The sequence below is a fragment of the Leucopleurus acutus genome (genome assembly GCF_964270905.1).
Source record: "Leucopleurus acutus genome assembly, chromosome: 3".
Taxonomy (NCBI): Eukaryota; Metazoa; Chordata; class Mammalia; order Artiodactyla; family Delphinidae; genus Leucopleurus; species Leucopleurus acutus.
The window spans coordinates 64,174,419-64,193,012 of NC_139145.1; the positions used below are offsets into that span (position 1 = coordinate 64,174,419).

The following is an 18,594-nucleotide window of genomic DNA, read 5'->3' on the forward strand; positions in this document are numbered from 1 at the left end:
CTTGTAGGGCTGTGAAATAAAATGAGCTAATAGGTAAAGAAAGATGTGGATTTAAATCCTCAGTCTACCACTTACTAGCTGTGTGACTATGGACAAGTAACTAGTTAATTCAACATATTTATTGAATTCAAAGTACAAGCTATGCAGGACAGACAAGGTCCCTAACATCAGGAAGTTTACATTCTGGTGTGGTAGGCAGAAACTCAAAATAATCAAAATACAGTGTTAAATGCAATGATCTGGTGTTTTTGGATAATTATCTCAGGTTGGTCTTCATGAGGTGCTATAGTACACAAAACACAGGTAGATAAATGGATATGCTTTTTCAAGAGCATATCCATTTATCATCACTTCATTTGCAAAAAGAGCACACTTTTAATTGTCACACTATTTGACTTACCTCCATTTCTTCAATAGTGTATACCTGTGAAATACGATTTGGACTCAGTTCGACATTTTTCATTCCTTCTCCAAAAACCTCAGCCTGGCCCAGAGTAGGCCAGATAATATAGACAAAACACTAGTTAATAAGACTTTTGCATGATAAGCGGTGATTGTATACATGTGAATGGAAGGCCATAAAAGGAATATTCGACTAGAGTGGGAAACTGGCTGCCCCTAAAGACCTTTCAATTAAGGCAACAAGTGTTCTTAAATGCTATTCATTTGAACCAAAAGATACCCATAGGAAAAATGAATCTCACTTTCTAGATTTTATCAGTAGCCACTGACTGTCCTTGCTAGATATACAGCTTATAGCAATACTGAAAGACACAGCAATATTGAAAGATAGCCTAAGAAAATGCACTCCCATTCACCCATTGTAATAAGAGTACTAATATTTATTGAATGCTTACCATATGCCAGGCACTGTTTTTATATGCTTTAATGCTTTATATGTATTATTTCATCTTATCCTCACAAAAACAGATAAGGTATTATCTCTATTTTATGTATGAAAAAAATGAGACATTTTAAAGCATTTAATCAACTTGCCTAAGGTTGTCCAAGTATCACCCAATATGTGAATTTATTTATAATTATGTATATGAACTGTTATTCTAAACTGTAATAATACTATACATGATATATCATGTAACAACATATTATAAAATCTACTCAAAAAATTTAAAGGATGAGATTTAATGTGGACTTCTTTTTTTTTGGCTGCGTCGGGTCTTAGTTGCGGCACGCAGGCTCTTCTTTGCAGCGCTCAGGCTTCTCTCTTGTTGTGGCGTGCGGGTTTTCTCTTCTCTAGTTGCGGCGCGCAGGCTCCAGAGCGCGTAGGCTCTGTAGTTTGCGGCCCGTGGGCTTGGTAGCTGTGGTGCGCGGGCTTAGCTGCCCCACGGCATGTGGGAACCTAAAAGATGAGATTTCAAAGAAGAAATACAAATAGAGGATCCAGTGTTTTCTCCCTTTTTCCAATGGCTTACTAAACATGTGCCCCACTTTGAAGACCACTGCTTTAGGTAACAGGCAGTCAAAATCCAAGAACAAAACAAAGTGAAGATTATCAGTGGCTTTCAAACTTGATATTCATGTATCACAGAATTAGTACCATCCTAAACACACTTATAATAGCAACTCTAGACTGTAAAAAGTTACAGGGGAACTTGGGCTCTCTTTAAAGACATCCACTCCCCTGCTCTTTCCATGGAGCTTTCCAAATCTGAGACTTGGGCCGTGGGCTGGCTTGGGGGATGGGGAGGACTCTTTTTCAAAAGTCTAGAGTTTTAGGAATCTCAGCTCCCAGAAGCCTCCCTCAGGCAAAGGTATGGAAAGAAAATATTACCTTCGATATTACCTTGCACTGGCTGGACACAGGCACCTGAGAGCCTCCTAAGAATTCAGGAATAAAGGCCAAGGACACTTTAACACCCAAGGCTTCTAGAACTGCTGGGAGTTGACAGGCTGCAAAAAAATCCACCTACTACCAAGTGCCAAGTTCAAATGACATGCTTTTTCTGTGGTCAAAGAGCACATTTTTCATACTGAATCCTCACATTTTCTTTATTCTATAATAGGCAAAATTGTGAAAAGGGACTAATACTCAAAACATGAAGTATCACGTATTTCCATTTATTAAAGATAATTAGGATTTTCTTAAATTCTGAAACTCTATAGCTTTTACAGTAATCCTAATGATATCTGCGAGAGTAACTCTGAGTTCCAGTTTTCCAAAGGGGTTAAAACTTTATTTCACATTTTTACCCCTCTAGAAGAACAAGGTTAACACAAATATAGAATTTTTAAAGGCTTGAGCTTCAAAATCATGAACTTCTATAAGCTTATGCCATATTTGGAAGAGAACAAGGTCAAGAAAAATAATCAAAAGTAAATTCCTCACTAGTCATGTGATTTGATGGTATGCACTTACATACCAGTTTGGCCATAAAGCCCCAGAAAGGTGAGACCACTGATATTGTTGGGATATTGCAAAGAATTCATTTGCTTACACTTTTTCTTCCTGTCTCTACTTGGACTCCTGCTCAAGTAAAATTATAAGTTGATACAGAAAAAAAGGACCTTCAAATATCTGCAATTGGTAATACACCAGGGAATCTTTACCTAGTGATGGAGATGTAGCCACCTTTAGCTCCAGAGAGCTGGCCTAAAAACACAGCATATGTTTCACTAAGCAACATGTAAGATGTTGCTATACTCCAAGTCAAATGCCTCACTCCAGTGAGAATTTATTAAGGTTTTCTGGTGGTTACAACACCTAAACTGAATAAAATGTTAAGACATCCCCTCTACCTATCCACACACATTCATCCGTTCTCTTTCTCTATATTTACATACACACTTTTTTTAAAGGTTAACTTCAGCTTTTCATGCCAGAAGCAGAAGACATAAGAAAATGTCAATAGATTCCAATTCTTACATAAAACTATATACCACAATGTGAAGAACTGGTAGCTCCAGACTCAGTTCTAAGAGGAAGAGTATTCTCATTGACGACATTGGGCTAGCCACTCAGAATTCACGCCTGCTACATGTACTTAGCATCCATCATCTAAAAAGGACCAGAATGGGGCATTTTACTAAACAAAATATAGTTTTTTACCCTGGACTTCACTTCAACTACCATTTTCCCCCCAGCCCCTATCTTTTTATTTAAAAATTTTTTAAAACATCTTTACTGGAGTATAATTGCTTTACAATGTTGTGTTAGTTTCTGCTGTATAACAAAGTGCATCAGCTGTATGTATACATATACCCCCATATCCCCTCCCTCTTGTGCCTCCCTCCCACCCTCCCTATCCTACCCCTCTAGGTGGTCACAAAGCACCGAGCTGATCTCCCTGTGCTATGCAGCTGCTTCCCACTAGCTGTCTGTTTTACATTTGGTAGTATATATATGTCAATGCTACTCTCACTTCATCCCAGCTTACCCTTCCCCCTCCCCATGTCCTCAAGTCCATTCTCTACATCTGCGTCTTTATTCCTGTCCTGCCCCTAGGTTCATCAGAACCATTTTTTTTAAGAGTCCATATATATGTGTTAGCATATGTATGTTTTTCCCTTTCTGACTTACTTCCCTCTTTATGACAGAGTCGAGGTCCATCCTCCTCCCCACAAATAACTCAATTTCGTTTCTTTTTATGGTTGAGTAATATTCCATTGTATACATGTGCCACACCTTCTTTTTCTATTCATCCATCGATGGACACTTGGGTTGGTTCCATGTCCTGGCTATTGTAAATAGTGCTGCAATTAACAGTGTGGTACATGACTCTTTCTGAATTATGGTTTTCTCAGGGTATATGCCCAGTAGTGGAATTGCTGGGTCATACGGTAGTTCTATTTTTGGTTTCTTAAGGAACCTCCATACTGTTCTCCATAGTGGCTGTATTAATTTACATTCCCACCAACAGTGCAAGAGAGTTCCCTTTTCTCCACACCCTCTCCAGCATTTATTGTTTGTAGCTTTTTTAAAATTTCTTTATTTTTTGGCTGCGTTGGGTTTTTGTTGCTGGGCACAGGCTTTCTCTAGTTGTGGCAAGCAGGGGCTACTCTTCATTGCGGCTCGCGGGTTTCTCATTGCGGTGGCTTCTCTTGTTGCGGAGCACGGGCTCTAGGCACGTGGGCTTCAGTAGTTGTGGCACACAGGCTCAGTAGTTGTGGCTTGCAGGCTCTAGAGAGCAGGCTCAGTAGTTGTGGTGCACAATCTTAGTTGCTCCACGGCATTTGGGATCTTCCTGGGCCAGGGCTCAAACCCATGTCCCCTGCATTGGCAGGCAGATTCTTAACCAATGCACCACCAGGGAAGTCCCTGTAGATTTTCTGATGATGTCCATTCTGACCGGTGTGAGGTGATACCTCATTGTGGTTTGATTTGCATTTCTCTAATGATTAGTGATGTTGAGCGTCCTTTCATGTGTTTGTTGGCAATCTGTATATCTTCTTTGGAGAAATGTCTATTTAGGTCTTCCACCCATTTTTGGATTGGGTTGTTTTTTTTGACATTGACCCCCAGCTCTTATCTTAAACAAGTGCTATGTTATCTGCCACTAAAGGACTTTAGCTGATGGTTTTATAAAGCAAAGCAAGGCATCATAGGAAAAAGAGCTCACACACAGACAAGTTATAACGTTGGAGGCTTTGCTCTCTAGCATGTGTTTCTTAAGGTGCTGATGAATTATTTAGAAGTGGGCTCCACAGCTGGCTTCGTAGGATTTATACATCCCAGGTACTCAAGAGCTGGTTCTGCTCAAACAAAAACTTCTTTGCACGTAGGGGATGCCTCCCACAAAAGAAGGACTGCAGTCACAGGTATACTGTGACTACCAGTTCAATACCACGTGCATACCAACAAGGCTAGTAAGGTATGAAATATATCAGATAATAAAACTGTCTAAAAGGAGTTGAAGAGAATCTAGCCGTTATCATTTCATTCTATACTTCCATTTTCTAAGAATGAGTGTCACTGTGATAAAACACCAACTGGCACATGGACCCATTATTTCACCTACAGCCTATCTTAGGCCAAATACAAACACCATTAAAGACTAAGAGCCTTCTTCAGGAAGATATTTTTGGATAGAGCTATATATTTTGTGTTGCTAGAATTTTTTTAAAAAGATACAGAGAGTATAATACCTCTCTCACATGCCTAGCAATGTAAACAAAATTAGATAAACAGCAGAAAACATTTCAGCAAAGATAATTTTAGGAAAACTCAGACTAAATTAACTTTATTTTATAAGGAATTTAGAAAACATGAGCAAATATTGATATTGCATTAAAAAAACAAATTAACTGGTACGTCATTCAAATCTTAAAAATCAAAGACTGCGACACTAAAAAAATGTAATAACAGGGGCTTCCCTGGTGGCGCAGTGGTTGAGAGTCCACCTGCCGATGCAGGGGACACGGGTTCGTGCCCCGGTCCGGGAAGATCCCACATGCCGCGGAGCAGCTAGGCCCGTGGGCCATGGCCGCTGAGCCTGCGCGTCCGGAGCCTGTGCTCCGCAACGGGAGAGGCCACAACAGCGAGAGGCCCACGTACAACAACAAAACAAAAAAAATGTAATAACAGAGAAATGTGCTTCATTTTAACAAAGTACTATCAGTGGCTTATTACAACTAGATATACAAACATAAACGTAATAATGCTAAAATGATGTAAAACTCTGAATCTCCAAGTGACCAGGGAGCAGGCTGAAGGGAGCACCAATTGCCATCAACGTGGGACTGCAACATATTCTATCAAAAGAAACAAACTATCACTAGATAACAAAAATAAGGATATAAATAAAATGGGGGAGGGGGGAGGAGCCCAAGATGCCTGAAATCTTATAGTAAATGGTTTATTTGGTTCTGTTGCTGTGTTGTGTCTGTTTTCTTCCTCCAAGAAAAAAAGAGGATATGCGAGGGATCCAAGAATATTTCCAAGTTATACCTTAGATTTTCATTAAGGATAACTTTATATTGAAGAAATCATGATTGATACTCCTTGTCACTTTAACCACCTAACATACTATTAAAATAATTTAACAGCTATAATATTCTTTGGTTTTTTTCTTTTTTAAAAACTCTAAGTCAAGAATACTCAAGGGAACTTCTATATCTTTTAATTTAAGAAATACATCTATTTAATTCCTGAAAATTTTATTTTTTCAAGAAGTGACAACAATATGAAGTTCTAATACACCAGGAGTCTTGAAAAAAATTAGGTGATCCAATTATAGCAATTTAAATTAGAATATTCAGGAAATATATCTGAAGGCTCAAAAATATAATTTATGATTCTTTATGAACTGAATTTCACTGAGAAATGCTCAAAGTCTAAGTTTAAAATGTGAGTGCCATTATACTTTTTTTTAAGAAAGAAAATTCACAACCTATTCAATAATCCTGAAGAAAAATCAGATTAGTATGGTGTTTGTATGTACAGATGCATAAACGAACACTTTCAGGGGAAAAAAACAATCATATTAATATTTATAGGCTACAAATCACTTTCTTTTAAGGAAGATTAGAAAAGAGTTAGTAGCTAGGCACAGAGCCAGAGGTTGTTAGGGGAACCTAAAAGTAGTAAATACTAAAACTCTTAGCAGTGTAAAGGAATGCAAAAAATTCTTATACTACAAATTTTTAATTTTACAAAACCAAAAACCAGTCCAACTATGGCTCATACATGATAATAAAAATTGAAACAAAAACTGTGAATGCATTTTGTAAAAATTCTATTATAATATTCTTAAATATAGTTCATATTGTTCCACTGAGTCAAGTAAGATTTAAGCTCAAGGTGGTCACAAAATTAGAGAATTTTACCTTTTCTGAGGAGATTATCACAATTTCATTGCAAGAAGATAAGGTGAATAGCCCCTTAGCGACTTATATACTTTATTTCCTTCAATGGAAAGTCCAAATATTTTAATTTTCTTACTCTTCTGGAATATTATCCAGATTTACATTAAAGGGCACTTTAATGAAAACCTTAAATATAGTTTGATAATTCTGGGGATACTTACTGAAAGAAAATTCATTAGCAAATACTGGTTTCTTGTATTTAAAAAAAAAATCAGCAAGAAAGAATTTTAAAAATCTTAACTTAAAATACACTGTAAACTGCAGACAACAATTGCCACATGTATCACAGACCAGCACAGGTAAAAAGTTTTTTCCAGATGTTTTATAAGACTTTGTATCTTCCTTTATTTGTTGGTTGGTAAGAATTTTGCTGCAAGAGAAAATAAAAGGCATATGATCAGTAAAAGGGAGAAAAAAAAAGAAATATGTTAAGTAATTTCCTTTACAAACATAAAACTATCAGATATTTAAAATAAAAAATATTAAGACTGAGGAAGAAAGAACTATTCAACAATCATCTATCTCCCTGTGTTCACTCGACCGTTCCTTAACAACGGTTCTGAACCAGCTTAATGGTGGTGGCATTCTTTTTCTATCACTCCTTGGTGAAAGTCACTTGATTTAAACGTTGTTTTTATTCTTCCCTCTTGTTTTGTGTACCTTCTATTCTTTAAATTTTTTATCCACCCGAAAGAATGTTCTGTAAGGGAAATTTTAGAAAAGCCCTCAAAAACACATTCTTAGAGAAAGGATAATGTTTCCTTTCAAAGGGTCGTCATCCCACTGTACACATTGTAGGGAGAGTTTACAGGGATGTGTCTGCTTCCCTTGGAAAGGTGGTCTATAAAAGGCCGCTTTATCCAAAATCAAATTAAGTCCTCATCAAAGTTTAAAAACACTCAAAACACCTAAGTTTAAAAACACTGGCAAAAATGTAGAGAAACTGGAATTTTCATACACTGCTGAAGGTAATATAAACCGGTGTAACTACTCTGCTAAACTACACATACCCTATAACTAGCAATTCTAGTCCAAGCTATATACTCAAGAAAATAATATATTAACGTGAATGTTTATAGAAGCATTATTCATAAAAACCAAAAACTAAAATGACCTCAAAGTCTAAAACATAAATTAACTGTGGTATATTCACATGCTTAAATACTGTACTATTTAATACTACTGATTTCCTCAAAGTAATGTTGAGTGAAAGAAATCAGATATAAAAGAGTACACAGCATTTGATTCCACTTATATGGAGTTCAAAATTAGGCGAAACTAATCTGCAATGTTGAAAGTCAGAATAATGTTACGTTTGGGGGCAATGAATAGTGACAAGGAGGGGCATGAGCAGGGCTTCTGGGATACTGGTGATGTTCTATATTTCTTCAACTGGGTAGTGATCGCATCAGTGTGCTTATTTTGTGAAAATTCATCAAACTATATGTATATCATTTGTCTACTTCTCTTATTTATATTATAGTTCAATAAAACATTTACTAAAACAAATAAATAAGTCCTTGAGGTTTTCACTCACCAGCCGGATCAGTTCTTCTTTTATAAGCCTGGTGATTTCTGCCTTTGCTTTCTGCACAGCCAGTTCATTGGCACCTGGTGAGTGAGTGGAGAACATTATTTGTATTACTAGATTTATGCTGGATGTTTATCCACTGCATAGAGATCAGTACGTGACTTTCAGCAACATTGTACTACTTGCCAAGATAGTCTTTCAATACCTGGTGGAACATCATCTACATTGTATCATGGCTGCTTATTATTACGATTACTTTTAGAGTTTCAAATGTAGCCAGTGACGTTAGTGTTAAGAGTGTTAAGGTTAGTGAGGTACTAGTGTTACAAGTTCTTGGTATGTTGGTATGCAAAGAAAAGATAATTCGCAATTTGTCCAGAAGAGAAGAAGAAAAAGTAAAAGGAAAATATAACTTCCTAGGTTCATTTATTTAGCAAATATTTATTGGATGTTTATTATGCTCTTTAAAGTCAGCAAATGTTTTGGAAAAGTGTCACCTGAGCAAAGTCTTAAAGATGAATGGAGGACTAGCCAAGTTGGAGGAGGAGAGATGACATGAAAAGTATTTTACAAAGGGAATCATGTGTGTAATGGTACAGATTAAGAAAGTCATGCTTGGGGCTTCCCTGGTGGCGCAGTGGTTGAGAGTCCGCCTGCCGATGCAGGGGACACGGGTTCGTGCCCTGGTCTGGGAAGATCCCACATGCCGCGGAGCGGCTGGGCCCGTGAGCCATGGCCGCTGGGCCTGCGCGTCTGGAGCCTGTGCTCCACAACGGGAGTGGCCACAGCAGTGAGAGACCCGCATACCGCACAACAAACAAACAAACGAACAAACAAAAAAAAAAAGAAAGTCATGCTTAACTACTGAAAAGTAAGAGAAGTACACCATGGTTGAAAAATTTTAAAAGTGTGTGAAAGAACACAGCAAGATAGCCAAGTAGATGAGGTAGGCTGAAGACATTTGTATAGTTATAAATTCAAGAAATATTAAGCACCCACCATGTATGCTATACTATAAGAGATTCATTATACAAAGTACTCATTCATCTCTTTATGATCTTTTGGGCTACTAGAAAAACAAACTTGTAAAGATATTACAGCAAGATGAGTAGGTACTAAGTAGTCTACCAGAGCAACTTTTATTATTATTAATTTTTTTTTCCAAAATATGTTTAATGATGTGTCTTTTTTTTTTTTTTTGGCGGTACGCGGGCCTCTCACTGCTGTGGCCTCTCCCGTTGCGGAGCACAGGCTCCGGACGCGCAGGCTCAGCGGCCATGGCTCACGGGCCCAGCCGCTCCGCGGCTTGTGGGATCTTCCCGGACCGGGGCACGAACCCGCGCCCCCCGCATCGGCAGGCGGACTCCCAACCGCTGCGCCACCAAGGAAGCCCTATTATTTTAATAAAATTTTATTTATTTATTTTTCGCTGCATTGGGTCTTCATTACTGTGCACAGGCTTTCTCTAGTTGTGGCAAGCGGGGGCTACTTACTCTTCGTTGCAGTGTGCAGGCTTCTCATTGTGGTGGCTTCTCTTGTTGCAGAGCACAGGCTCTAGGTGCGCGGGCTTCAGTAGTTGTGGCACACGGGCTCAGGAGTTGTGGCTCGCGGGCTCTAGAGCGCAGGCTCGGTAGTTGTGGCACATGGGCTTAGTTGCTCCACAGCATGTGGGATCATCCCAGACCAGGTCTCAAACCCATGTCCCCTGCACTGGCAGGCAGATTCTTAACCACTGCGCCACCAGGGAAGTCCCCAGAGCAACTTTTAAATATCACTTCTTCCAAGAATCTTTCCTAACTTTTCCAGGTGGGGTTAAGTGTTTTTTCCCTCAGGGCTCTCACAGGATTATGTTCATACCATTATGAAAGCACATTTTTTTTTTTTTGGCCACGTGTGCGGCATGCGGAATCTTAGTTCCCTGAGAAGGAATTGAACCCCTGCCCCCAGCAGCGGAAGTGTGGAGTCTTAACCACTGGACCACCAGGGAAGCCCCTGAAAGCACATTTTTAAGGTAGAATGGACAAGATGTTTTTGCTGACTAGATGTGAACAGTGAAGAAGAGGAACAAAGATGCTAAGAGTTGAGCAGCAAGTAAAGAAAATAACAGGTAATAAAGGAGATACTGAATCCAAGAGGAAGAACAGGTGCTACTATTAGCAGTGATAGTGGATGAAATTCGATTCTGAGATCGTTGTGGCTGAGGTGCTCAGGGGACACCAAGTTGGAAATTTCAGTAAGGCCAATGGAAATAAGGAGCAGAAGTAGAGGAGAGACGGAGATTAGAGAGCCATCAAGGCTAAGTGTGGAGGGATTTGAAGCCAGGGGACAATGCCAGGAAGTAGGTACGTCTAGAGAGGTAACACGGTGCACACCTATAAAAGGAATAGAGCTGGACCAAAGAAGCAGACTAGAGATTAAGGACTAGGAGTGAAATGTCAAAGAATAAAAGAAGAACTGGGGTTGTAGAGAACTATGTTTTTATCATTTAAGAAAATATTTTTCTTTTTTTTTGGTTGCCCCACATGGCACATGGAACTTCCCCGACCAGAGATCGAAGCCATGTCCCCTGCAGTAGAAGCTCGAAGTCTTAACCACTGAACCACCGGGGAAGTCCTGTTCTTATCATTTTATGTAAGAAAATCAAATAAGGAAAACAATTCACAAGAAATGGGAAAATTTCCCCCCTTATTAGATATGCTTTTTCAAACCCATAGAGAGGAGAGGAGAGGAAAGGAGGAAGGGAGGAGTGGGAGGGAGAAGAGGAAGAAAAGAAATGGGAGGGGGGAGGGGAGGAGGAGGAAGTGGAGAAAGAAGAGGAGGAGAAGGAGGAGGAAGAAAAAGAAACAGTTTAACAACAGGAAGGAAAGGGCCATGAGTATGGCTGTGAAGTCAGAGCAACATATCTAAGCCCTACACCTCGACCAGCCACTGACCACAAACATTTTAAAGCTGTGGGTGCTGGAAGGGAAGAAAGGTAGATGAACGTGGAGCCAAGGGTATAATCAAGAGCCAAGCCAGAATGAAAATTATTTAAAAAATGAAATTCAGGAGGAAAATATGCTACTTGGCATGAGTTGATGTGTAGCCTGTTGACATTCTCTGCTGTTTTAAAAAGAAGGAAAATGATACTCCCACCCAGCTCCAAGTGAAGAGCAATTTTCCTGCGTTAGTTAGAGCCTGACCATTTGGACCAGTTTAAATTTTTGACTGACACAGCTTCTTTAGGTAATAGGTTACATATGTTTATAAGCTGTCATGAAAAAGTGGCATTTCCTTTCATTGGTCCCAAAACAACTCTGGCTGCTTTTAAGGGATTCTCCACTAGTAAAAACAGAGGGTCACAAAACAGGCTATAAATTATACAGGCTGGCTAGGCACGTACGTCCTTCCTGTTCTTCCCACTGCCGGGAGCTGCTGAGCCACACAGAGCCTCTAAGGAGCCAGGCAGTGGGGTCCCTCCAATTACAGAACTAGAAACAGATGACACTAGGCTCCTTCCAACACCTGTTTTCATCCTATTAGTGTTCAGTTGATTTGGTTGGAGTTTCAAAAACTAAAAGATCCTTTAAATCTAATCATCTATGAAAATTCTCAAAGCTTTAGGTCATTTTAATTACCAATCTCCAGCTCTTATTTAGCATATTTATGTTGCCAGAATTCTCAAGATTCATTTCTGACAAGGTTATCTTTTTACTGGGGGAGAGAAACCTTGCTTAGATTATAAAAATTAGATGTTATTTCCTAAGTACAAGTTGACAGTGGAAAGAAGCACCCAGAACCATTTTAGGTGGATGGAAAAGTCAGCAGAAGCTGTGGGCTTCTCATTTCACTTCACTTGGTAGTACAGGAGATACGTTCTGATAAAGTTATATACAAATTAAACCTGGCATACATTAATTATACTACACTAAATAAGTATAATTACCTTTAAATTAATAAATTATATATGGGATCCTTTTTCAAAGCAAACAATCATCTCTGATTTACCTCTTTAAAAGGCAGTCATTTAAAATACTGGTTTTGAAATCTTAGAGATATTCAGAATAAACTACAGTTATGTTATTGCAAAAAAAAAATACAATACTGGTTTTGCTTAAATGACACCTATGACATTCAAGCTGAATATACAAGGATGACTCCATGTTTACAAAAGGTTTTATCATCAGATTCTACTGAATGACATCCTGTATGGCCTAATGAACACAGTAGGAAGAGAGAGCTGTCCAGTTCCAAGTGCAGAAAGATTTCAGTGTAATTTTCTCTCCTTGAACGCTGAGGTGCCAGCAACCCGCATTTTGCCTCACAATAAGGAACAGTGTCACATGATTCAGAAACACACTGAGTCATTGGCAGAGCGAAAGTCTTTCAGGATACATAAAAGGGTGCCATTTAAAAACCTGACTTGAAATAGATATGATCCAGTTTCTCAAAGTCACAATCACAAACAAAAAAATACAACTTGCCTAGTTCTGGACCCGCATTCTTTGCATACCATTTAACATATGTATGAATCTTACTGTACTGTAAAGGTAGAATTTCAATAATATGGAAAACATAAAGGCTATATCTGAGTTTTACCTTTGCCACAATTCTTCATTTTAAAAAGTCCGAAAGTGAGAGTGACATCAGTGAAAATGGCAGAGGAGGGAACTTCAAAAGCCTGTCCCTTCACAAAAGCAGTGAATAAACTTGCAAAAACTATTAAAATCAATTTTATCAGAACTCAGAAACTAATAAAAACCTTACATCAACCAGGCAAACCCTTATTAAAGGAGAAAAAAACAAAACCCCAGCTCAATCCTGGTAACAAAACTTTTCTGTTTTTTAACTTACTCTGATCCTATCAAGCATTTTGACCAGGAAACAACTTCTACTTAGGGTAAATGGGATGCACACTGCACGTGCATTTCTCTTCTTGTAGTCTTTATGTTAAGAAGTCACACAAAAACAAATTGAGGTCACCAGTTAAAAGTAAAGTAAATAGGCACAGTGCTAATTTATTTTCACATCTGTGAAATTCTTTGTTTTGGCCAGGAAAGAATCAAACCCTAAAAATAAGTCCTCGGGCTTCCCTGGTGGCGCAGTGGTTGAGAGTCCACCTGCCAATGCAGGGAACACGGGTTTGTGCCCCGGTCCGGGAAGATCCCACATGCCGCGGAGCGGCTGGGCCCGTGAGCCATGGCCGCTGAGCCTGCGCGTCCGGAGCCTGTGCTCCGCAACGGGAGAGGCCACAACAGTGAGAGGCCCGCGTACCGCAAAAAAAAACAAAACAAAAAAAGTCCTCATATATATTTAAATCATTTTTAGTTTATATTTATTTCAGTAAGGAACTTACATACAGTTATAAAGTCCTCACAAAAACCAAAGGAATGCCAAAATATAACAAGAAAATACTAACTAGTGATAAACCTTATTTACAATATACTTTCAGTTTATACTTCCATTGATCTTTCCAGCAACAAACTTTAGAGCTGAGCTAGCCAATTCAGTAGCCATCAGCTATGTGGCTATTTAGATTTAAGTTAATAAAAATTAAATTAAATTTAAAATTTCTTGGTCACACTGGCCGTATTTCAAGGGCTCCACAGCCATCAGAGTTTTTATTGGATGATGCGGCTTTAGAGAGATCACATGGATATGCCTGTCAAATAATATTTTGTGTGCAGAAGTGGCTCTAGAGCATGATCAGATGTATTATTCAGAAAATTTATCAAGTGCCTACCATGTGTCAGACACTGGGAATACAGCAGATGATAAAGTCACTGCATTCACAGAGCTCTAGTAGGGGAGACAGAAACAAGTAAAAATATACTATAATTTCTATGTAATGAGTACTGTGAAGAAAAACAAAGCAAGTAAAGAGCTACAGAGTGGTGAAATGAGATCAAGTAAGGCTTCCTTGTTAGAAGTGATGTGTATAACTCAAAGGACTAGACTGCTGTTTAAGATTATACAAGGTGGGAGAGCTCCTTTGCAGCCAGCTAAGCCATTTAAGCAGTAGATATGCAGACTCTGGATTTACATGACACATGGAGTAAAACCTCTTCACAGCTACAACACCAGTGTTCAAAAAATACTTAGTTCATTAAGTAGATGAAATGGATCTGTGGCTGGTCTATGCTTAAAAATCTATTATAAAAATGTTCAAATTAAATATAAATGAAGGGAGACAAGTTATCTACCATGCAGTACATAACGAAGTAGGAAAAAAATCAAACTGGAAACTGTCTTTTGAATTCATTCATGAATGTATAAAATAAGGTTAAAAAACACACCTGATCACTCTTAGATAACGCATTACTTATACCCTTTAAGGGACTTCCTTGGTGGCGCAGTGGTTAAGAATCTGCCTGCCAATGCAGGGGACATGGGTTCGAGCCCCGGTCCAGGAAGATTCCACATGTTGCGGAGCAACTAAGCCTGTGCGCCATAACTACTGAGCCTGTGCTCTACAACCCGCGTGCTGCAACTACTGAAGCCCATCTGCCTAGAGCCCATGCTCCACAATCAGAGACGCCACCGCAATGAGAAGCCTGCACACCGCAACAAAGAGTAGCCCCCGTTGGCCACAACTAGAGAAAGCCCGCGCACAGCAATGAAGACCCAACTCAGCGAAAAATAAAGAAATAAATATACCCTGTGAGTTATGGTATTAATTGTCCTATCCTATTTTTTAAAAAGGTATGTATGAACTTTTAGGCATAAAATCACAGGCAATATTTGCTTGGATAAACAAGCATTAAGTGGACTATTATATATAGTTGATTTACTTTCTAACCTAAACTTTGGCCTGAACGTTCTACTTACTGGAAGAATAAACAGACCAGTCCTGAAAATACATGTTTTCTTATAGAGTGATTTTCAATTTGACCAAATTGTCAAAACTGAAAGAGTCCCAAACACAGATCATTTACCTCTAGATATGTACTAAACTTCTAAATAAAGACCACAATGATAGATGAAACTATTTTTTTTCTTATAGGTGCTCCTCATTTTCAGTCCTCTCTAGAACTGACCTCATATTCTTTCTGTGTCTATTACATCTATATCAACTGTGATCTAACTCAAGATTGAAACAGAACGAACAGTACATACTTTCAATTGCCAAGTAAATTTTCCGCTCTCCTTCCTTGGGTTCTTTGCCAGGTGGGAAGTATGTTCCTCTGATTGTAATTGCAGCTTCAGAATATTCACTGATTCTCTGCAGAGCTTCCTTAGAGGTAACTTTCCACCTAGCAGTCTATGAAATAAAGAGTGGGGGGACAATTATACTCCAATAAAGATGTTAAAAAAATAAAATAAAAAAGAGTGGGGGGAAAAATCACTTTACAACAGAATAAAGAAACCTGATGTACTGACAAAGAATAGGTTAACTAAATCATATTATGGTCAATATTAAGATTATAATTAATACCTGCATCATAAATTCATTTAGATTCTAATGTAACTAGAACATAATCATAAATATGGAATTTCTAGTGTTGTCTCCCCATCTAGATAAAAAGTAAAGCAGACATTTAAATATTCATGGGTTTTAAACAAGGCATTTTCGCTCCTAAAAAAGGAGTTTCTACTCTACAATTAAAAAAAAAAAGTTTAAATGTGTTACTTGCCTGTGGAAAGTCATTGATCTCTAATTCTTCTTCATATCTCTTAAAAGATTCATTCTGTCCACCATCCTGTCTCTCCTCTTCTTGTTTCTCCAAAGGCACATAATTAAGCTTGGCATTAATCTTTTCAGCAAGTTGCTCTGCAATGGTTTTTGCAGAGACAGTGGGAGCCAGGATGGTGCCACCTCTAAGAATTGCATTGGTGGCCTGCTGCATCACATCCTGCAGTTAAAGAAGACCTACAGTCAAATCTCAAATGAGGGCAGAGACAAGACCAAAGATCCCACCACAAAGTATTCTCTGGAAAGCCACTAACTAAAAGCATCTTTCTAATGTAAAGTGCTACCCGTAAGTGCAATTTAACAGCATATATTTATAACAGACAGTTTAATATATCTCCCTTACTTGATGAGAAAACAATAATATTCAATTCTACATTAAAAATTCTACTGAATCATACATAATTAGGTAACTCTTGATATCAAATATAGTATATTTCTAAAATCATTTACATACTTTGTGGCTACTAGGAGTTTTCCTCTGAATCAGAATCTTTGCCCACTACCACCACTGAGCTCTTCCTTCCCCCATGGACCAACCCAACATTCTATAAATTATAGTAAATGACTTTACTCAACACATGTTTTTAAATTTGAACTTAATTTTACTATGTGCCTAATGCAGAGATAATTCTTCTGTGGGTAATACACGACTCACACCACAAGCTCTTCTAACAACAGCAGAAAGTTAGAGCCATTTGCTTTCACAATAAAGAGTTATTAGTAGCAATAATCTAAGAGAATATTAGGTGAGGTGCTGTGTCCCTGTTGTCAGAAGAGGCACAGGCTTGAGTACAGTAAACACTTTATAGTAACTCACTGGCTAAATAAAACAGATGCAGAGACCCAAGGCTCTGAGCCTTGATTGTGGCTGCCTCACTGGGTCAGCCCACTGGCCTCTAGCTTGGTCATCCCACTTGGACACTAGAGACCTGAACCTATACAGGCTACTGGACACAGGGCACTGCAGGTCCCCAAACTCTCAAAATCTTAAAAATACTGTCAAAATTAACAAATTGTTCTTTAGGAATGCTATGAAAATTTAACCTTAGTTAAAAATTAAGTTAACCAAAATGCTGGAGAGGGTGTGAAGAAAAGGGAACCCTCCTACACCGTTGGTGGGAATGTAAACTGGTGCAGCAACTATGGAGAACAGTACGGAGGTTCATCAAAAAACTAAAAGTAGAGTTGCCATATGATCCAGCAATCCCACTCCTGGGCATATATCTGGACAAAACTATAATTCAAAAAGATACATGCACCCTTATGTTCATAGCAGTGCTATTTACAATAGCCAAGACATGGAAACAACCTAAATGTCCATGAATGGATAAAGAAGATGTGGTATGTGTATACAAACACACACACACACACACACACACACACACGTACATATATACATACACACAATGGAATACTACTCAGCCATAAAAAAGAATGAAATAATGCCATTTGCAGCAACATGATGAACCTAGAGATTATCATACTAAGCAAAGTAAGTCAGGAAGAGAAAGACAAATACCATATGATATTACTTATATGTGGAATCTAAAATATGACACAAATGAACCTATCTACAAAACAGAAACAGACTCAGACATAGAGAACAGACTTGTTTGTGGTTGCCAAGGGGGAGGGGGCTGGGGGAGGGATGGATTGGGAGTTTGGGATTAGCAGATGCAAACTATTATATAGAGAATGGGTAAAGAAGGTCCTATTGTATAGCAGAGGGAACTATATTCAATATCCTGTAATAAACCATAATGGAAAAGCGTAAGAATATATATATATATGTACAACTGAATCACTTTGCTGTACAGCAAACACTATCACAACACTATAAATCAACTATACTTCAAAAAAAAATTAAGTTAACCAAAAAACTCCCAAGAGAAACAAGGCAAGTGAAATATTTAACACATTTTCCCACTGTCTAAACCCATGTTAGTTTCAGTTATGTAACTGGATATTCATACTTCCAAGGTATTGTTTGTGTGCCCAATAACCCACCTAATATAAACAGAAAAGAAAGAAAAGAGAGTTATTTCTTTAGAATTTTGTTATGATCAATCAGAATACTACTTTATAAAATTATCCATGGTTAACATGCTTAACAGTTAGGCCTTCCAGACTAGGCATTAAGACCTCAGTTAACCACATTAGAGAAATCACCCAAATATAATAATTAAAGAATTCTGTATTGAGGATAATGTTAAATGCTTACTACCTCAGTGTCTAAAATAACTTCTTGTTCACTTGTGCTGCCATAATTCCTGAAAAGCATTTAAATCAAAGAACTTACAAAAAGTACTAAAACTTGGAACAAATTACTTAATACCTGAGACTCAATCCCCAAATTCTTCTGAGCATTGATTCTAAGAGCCAATCTCTTTGCAATTTCTAACTTCTCAGCATTTCCTGCAGTTGGAGCAGGAACACTAGATGTTCCAGGAGCAGCCATATCCTTCACTCTCTTCTTTGAATTAAACATGCTTTCAATTTGCTCATCAATCTAAACAAGAAGAAAAAGGATTAGTAAAAATCTAATTAAAAATACCAATTTATAGAGGGA

General features: G+C 38.2%; 1 protein-coding gene across 1 annotated transcript in view; it reads right to left on the reverse strand.

Moving 5' to 3' along the window:
* Positions 1-5,182: 5,182 nt before the first annotated feature.
* Positions 5,183-18,594, reverse strand: part of DDX46 (DEAD-box helicase 46) — a 62,287-nt gene continuing 48,875 nt past the window's right edge. The window contains exons 19-23 of the mRNA XM_082836100.1: positions 18,361-18,534; positions 15,967-16,185; positions 15,449-15,593; positions 8,360-8,433; positions 5,183-7,192 (exon numbers count right to left, since the gene is read on the reverse strand). Of these exons, the coding sequence (XP_082692226.1) occupies positions 7,145-7,192; positions 8,360-8,433; positions 15,449-15,593; positions 15,967-16,185; positions 18,361-18,534 (660 nt within the window). The 3' untranslated portion in view covers positions 5,183-7,144. The remainder of the gene's footprint in view (positions 7,193-8,359; positions 8,434-15,448; positions 15,594-15,966; positions 16,186-18,360; positions 18,535-18,594) is intronic.